This window comes from Aureococcus anophagefferens (assembly GCF_000186865.1).
Source record: "Aureococcus anophagefferens unplaced genomic scaffold AURANscaffold_1, whole genome shotgun sequence".
NCBI lineage: Eukaryota > Pelagophyceae > Pelagomonadales > Pelagomonadaceae > Aureococcus > Aureococcus anophagefferens.
Genome location: NW_008705561.1, coordinates 2,345,093 through 2,349,856, shown reverse-complemented (window position 1 = coordinate 2,349,856; position 4,764 = coordinate 2,345,093). Strand labels below are relative to the sequence as shown.

The 4,764-nt window shown below is 71.8% G+C and overlaps 4 protein-coding genes across 4 annotated transcripts; 1 reads left to right on the top strand and 3 right to left on the bottom strand.

The window, feature by feature from the left end:
• Nucleotides 1-1,002: 1,002 nt before the first annotated feature.
• On the bottom strand, nt 1,003-1,445 carry AURANDRAFT_7410 (hypothetical protein; the record flags this gene model as incomplete). The annotated part of the gene is made up of 2 exons (XM_009033880.1): nt 1,003-1,120; nt 1,231-1,445. Coding segments are annotated over 2 exons (333 nt in total), but the record flags the coding sequence as incomplete, so codon positions are not given.
• Nucleotides 1,446-1,799: 354 nt separating this feature from the next.
• On the top strand, nt 1,800-2,441 carry AURANDRAFT_69612 (expressed protein; the record flags this gene model as incomplete). The annotated part of the gene is made up of 3 exons (XM_009034344.1): nt 1,800-2,065; nt 2,134-2,334; nt 2,394-2,441. Coding segments are annotated over 3 exons (500 nt in total), but the record flags the coding sequence as incomplete, so codon positions are not given.
• A 34-nt stretch (nt 2,442-2,475) lies between these two features.
• AURANDRAFT_19377 (hypothetical protein) lies at nt 2,476-3,099 on the bottom strand (the record flags this gene model as incomplete). Its single annotated transcript, XM_009034153.1, has 1 exon — nt 2,476-3,099. One exon carries the CDS (start codon nt 3,097-3,099, stop codon nt 2,476-2,478), a length of 624 nt encoding a protein of 207 aa, XP_009032401.1.
• A 288-nt stretch (nt 3,100-3,387) lies between these two features.
• On the bottom strand, nt 3,388-4,284 carry AURANDRAFT_18664 (hypothetical protein; the record flags this gene model as incomplete). Its single annotated transcript, XM_009034152.1, has 4 exons — nt 3,388-3,615; nt 3,644-3,834; nt 3,920-4,006; nt 4,092-4,284. The coding sequence occupies 4 exons, from the start codon at nt 4,282-4,284 to the stop codon at nt 3,388-3,390; spliced, it is 699 nt and encodes a 232-aa protein (XP_009032400.1).
• Nucleotides 4,285-4,764: the final 480 nt, after the last annotated feature.

Below are 4,764 nucleotides of genomic sequence, written 5' to 3'. Positions count from 1 at the left end.
TTTACGCGGCGACGTCGAAGGCAACGCGTCCGACGGTTGCCAGGCCGCTGACCACTCCACCTCAGAGCAGCCCACCTCTCTCGTTCGCAGTCGACCAAGCTCCCGCCCCTCGCCGCACGACTCGCGTCCCGAAGCCCATGGTCACCCAGGCCGAGTGGGATGATGCCCTCAAGCGCCATTGAATATGAAGCCCTCCCCGCTCCGCGGGAGGCGATTGCACATCCTCTGCGCTCTGCCACGCGGATAAAGCGGCAACCGCAGCGCGCCCACTATGCGTAAGAGACACAGGATGAATCACAGGGCGAGGACGGCGCCCGAGCGGAGCTTGGGCGACGGCGACGCGGAGAAGCGGCGCGTCGACGGCGCGAGGGACTGGGACCGGGGCCGCGACGTCGGCGGCTTGGGCCCCGTCGTCGCGCCGAGGGCGACGACGCTCTGGGAGCGCTGGCGCTGGAGCGTCGGGTGCGCGCCGGGCGCGACGGTGACGCGGGGCCGCGGCGGCGCGGCCGCGGCCGCGTCGCCCGCGCGCGCGGAGTACTTGTCCGCGACGTGGCGCGCGCCGTGGGGCCGGACGCTGTCGAGGCGCTTGCGGCGCTGGTGCATCAAGCCCGTGGCGTTGACCGTGGACCGCCAGTCGACGGAGAAGTCCGCGTGCGCCTCCGCGTCGGCCGCGAGCGCGGCGCCGCCGTCGCCCGCGTCGACGGCCGCGAGGAGCTTGTGGAAGCTCTTCTCGCTGAGGTGGGCCTTCATGAGCTCGTGGATGTGGATGCTCTGGCCGCGGACGCGGACGCGCTCGCGCGCGCGCCGGTCCCACCACGCGCCGCCGAGGACGCGGTCCCGGAGGTTCTGCTGCATGAGGAACGCGGGCGACAGCATGGCCGGGTGCGTGCGGACGAACTCCGTGAACGTGTCCACGGTGATGTTGTCCGCGTACTCGCGGTCGTTCATCGCGTTGATGTGCTTCAGGAGGTTCACGGCCGTCGCGTTCGCCGCGTAGCGCTTGCCGTAGAGCTCCTTGAGCATGCCGTTGAGCTCGGCCATGTCGATCTCGCCCGACGAGTCGCGGTCGTAGAGGTCGAAGGCGAACATGACGAGCTGCGTGCGCCCGAGCGTGCAGTACCTGCGGCGGCGCGCGTGGACGCGCCGGTCCGTGTCCGCTCATCGCGGGACGAGCGACGTCCGCGCGCTCGACGCGCGCGCGCGTTCCGCGGATCGCGACGCGCGTCGAACCGCGCGCGTCGGGCGCCGGCGCCGCGCTGCCAGAGCGTGACGACGAACTCGCGGAAGTCGATCTCGTTGGAGCCGTCCTCGTCGAAGATGGAGAAGACGCGCTTCGCGAACTTGGTCCGGTGGAGGTCGAGGTGGTCGAGCATCTCCCAGAGCTCGAGGCTCCCGCTGCCGTCCTTATCGATCTTCAGGAACTGCGCGTGCAGCCGCGCGACGTCGGCCTCGTCGAGCCCCAGGCTCTCGAAGGTGTCGCGGAACTTGTTGACGCGGTTGTCGTGGTAGACGCGCGGGCCGAAGGTCCGCTTCAAAGTCAAGCCGACGTTCCGGGGCAGCAGGTCCATCAGCGCGTCGAGCAGCGGCATGGCCGCCGCATGCGCCGCGCGCCGTCGGTCGCGGTTGCGAGACGGAGCGCGGCGCGGCGCTCGACGCTGGCGTTGCTCAGTGGGGCTCCACGGCGGCGCGCACCGACGATGGTATGCTCTTCATCGTGTCATGCCTGTTGAGCGGATAAAAAAAGCTCGATTATGAACCCGCGTTGAACCCGGTTGAACATTTATCCGCGGTCTCGCGCGCGCGCGCCTCGACCGGCGCTCTCCGCGCGCGCGCCGACGCCGAACCGCGCGATGTCGTACCTGCTCCCGCACCTGCGCACGGGCTGGGCCGTCGACCAGGCGATCCTCAACGAGGAGGACCGCGTCGTGGTCATCCGGTTCGGCCACGACTACGACCCGGTCTGCATGCAGATGGACGAGGCCCTGTCGAAGATCGTCGAGAAGGTGAAGAACTTCGCCGTCATCTACCTCGTCGACATCACGGAGGTGCCCGACTTCAACACCATGCGCGCGCGCCGCGCCCGCCGCCGCGCGCGCCGCGCCGCCGCGCGCGAGGCCGCCGCCGCGCGCGCAGGTACGAGCTCTACGACCCGTGCACGGTCATGAACTTCTTCCGGAACAAGCACATCATGATCGACCTCGGCACGGGCAACAACAACAAAATCAACTGGGCGCTCACGAACTCGCAGGAGCTCATCGACCTCATCGAGACCGTGTACCGCGGCGCGCGCAAGGGCCGGGGCCTCGTCGTCTCGCCCAAGGACTACTCGACGAAGCGCGGCCCGGCGCCCCGATCGCGCGCGCCGCCCGCGCGGCGAATCGCGCGCGCCGCAGGTACCGGTATTAGGCCGCGCGCGCGTCGCCTAAGGAGAAGCCGCCCCACCGGAGAGCCGCGACGCCGCGACAAACGAGTGCCTTACATGCCCGCCTGCATCTGGACGTCGGCCGTCGCCGTCGTGCCGTGCTGGCAGAGGAGCTCGTAGGTCGCGTTGACGGCCTCGCGCTTGTCGTGCGAGTGGTCGCCCTGCATGCCGACGTACTGGAGCGCCGTCTCGTCGGCGCCGCCGTGGTTCGCGTCGAAGAAGAGGGCGACGTTCGTGACGCTGGCGAAGGCGTGGGGCGGGTGCAGATTCACGTAGGCCTCGCCGGGCGCGTTCGGCGGCAGCGCGGACTCGAAGGCCGGGCGGATGTCCTCGAGGGACTGGAAGTCCAGGTTCTCCCGGTTCACGTAGACCTTGACGTGGCTCGGGTGGGACTCCGGGTCGCCGGAGCCGATGACCATGAGGCGCCGGAGCGCGACGGGCGCCAAAAACGTGACCTTGACGAGGAGCTCCTCGTCGCCGTCGCTGGCGAAGCTGCCGTCGGTGTCGAGGCGCCGCACGAAGGGCCGCAGCACGCGCGCGGCGTCGGCGCCGTCCTGCGCGTTCAGCGCCTCCGCGCGGTCCACGTGCTGGTAGAGGTTCCAAGAGTCGTCGGGGTACTCGACGCTGTGCGAGTGGCCCGCGCCGCCGCCGGCGCCGCCGTGGCCGCCGCGGCCCATGGATGCGACGAAGCGGCGCGCGAGCGTCGAAGGTCGTGGGGTCGCTGCAGCGGCGGCGGCGGCGCAGCGGCGAGAAGGCCTCTGATGACACCTCTGCGATCGATCAGAGAGCTCTCGCCGCGGCGCCGCGTCGAGGCGCGCGACGCGTACGCGTCGCCCGACGGCCGCCATCGAGCGGTGCGGCCTCGCGCCGCCGGCGCCAGAGTGGCCCCGTTCGAGTGCTGTGGTTAGGCCCGGCGCGCCCCGGGCCCGCGGCCGCGCGCGCCGCGGCGCCGACGGCCGCGCGGCTCAGGGCCCCTCGACCAGTCTCAGGGCCTCGGTCATGAAGTCCTCGCCGTTCTTCTTCCAGTCGAGCGCGGCCTCGATGGCGGCGCGGAAGACCTTGACGACGTTCGTGCCGTCGGCGGCGGAAACAAAGTAGAAGGGGATGCCCTTCGACGACGCGAACTTGAAGTTCTTCCGCGTGACCTGGTAGTCGATGTCGATTTTGTTGGCGACGAGGATGCAGGGGATGTTCTCGCAGCTTTCCCGGAGCTCGTCGTACCTGCGGGCGGCCGCGCCTTTCGCGCCGCCGAGGCCGCGCGTCGCGCGCGCGCGGCGGGCCGCGCCAGTCCGAGAGGTGCTGGTAGGTCGCCTTGCGCGTGACGTCGAAGCAGAGGATGCAGGCGTGCGCGCGGTGGTAGTACGCGGGGTGCATCTTGTTGAAGCGCTCCTGGCCCGCGGTGTCCCAGATGTCTGCGCGCGGCGGCCGGCCGGCGTCCGCGCGGCGCGCGGCGCGCGGGGCGGCGGCGGCGCGCGCGCGCGCGGCGCGGCGACGCACCGACGGAGACCTTGCGGTCGTCGATGTCGACGACTTTGCGGAAGAGCGTCAGCGCGTACGTCGAGAGCTGCGCGCGCGCGCGCGCGTCTCCGCGGACCGCGCGCGGCCGGGGGCGAGGCGGGGCGGCGGCGCGGCGGCCGCGCGCGCGCGCGCGCGCGCGCGGCGGTCCCACGCGCCTGCTGCGGGTTGTACTCGTCCATGAGGAAGCGCTCGACCATCTTCGTCTTGCCGACGGCGGAGTCGCCGAGCAGGATGAGTTTGATCTCTGCCTCGTCGTCGAAGGGCGCGCCGTCCTTCTCCTCGCCGTCCTTGCCCTCGTCCTTGCCCTCGCCGTCTCGACTCTTCGACTCCTCCTCCTTCGACATGGCGACGCGAGGCAGCCCGGCGTCCAGCAGCACGGGTAGTAGCAGGCTTTGAATGAGTGCAGGGGTTGATTGAACGCCAATGTCGGCTTGTTTGCCCTCTCGGCGGCGCGATGATCTCCTCTGCCGCAGCACCAGGCAGCGCGGCGCTCCTCGACGACACGCCGCCCGGCTCGGAGGCCATGGACGACACGCCGCCCGGCTCCGACTTCGGCGACACGGACGCCGAGGACGAGGCTTCGCCGGACGCCGAGGCCGGCGCCGGCGACGAGTCGTCGAGCGACGGCGACGACGAGCTCGAGGTCGTCGCCGAGTTCGAGGCGGCGGCGGCGGCGGCCGGCGCGGGCCGCGAGGCGCACGTCGCGCTGCTCGCGGCGCTGCGCGCGGGCGCGGCGCGCGGCGGCGCCGCGTGGGCGCGCGCGGTCGGCGCCGCGTGGCTTCGCTACCGCGGGCTCCACGCGCTCGGCGCCGGCGAGTGGCTCG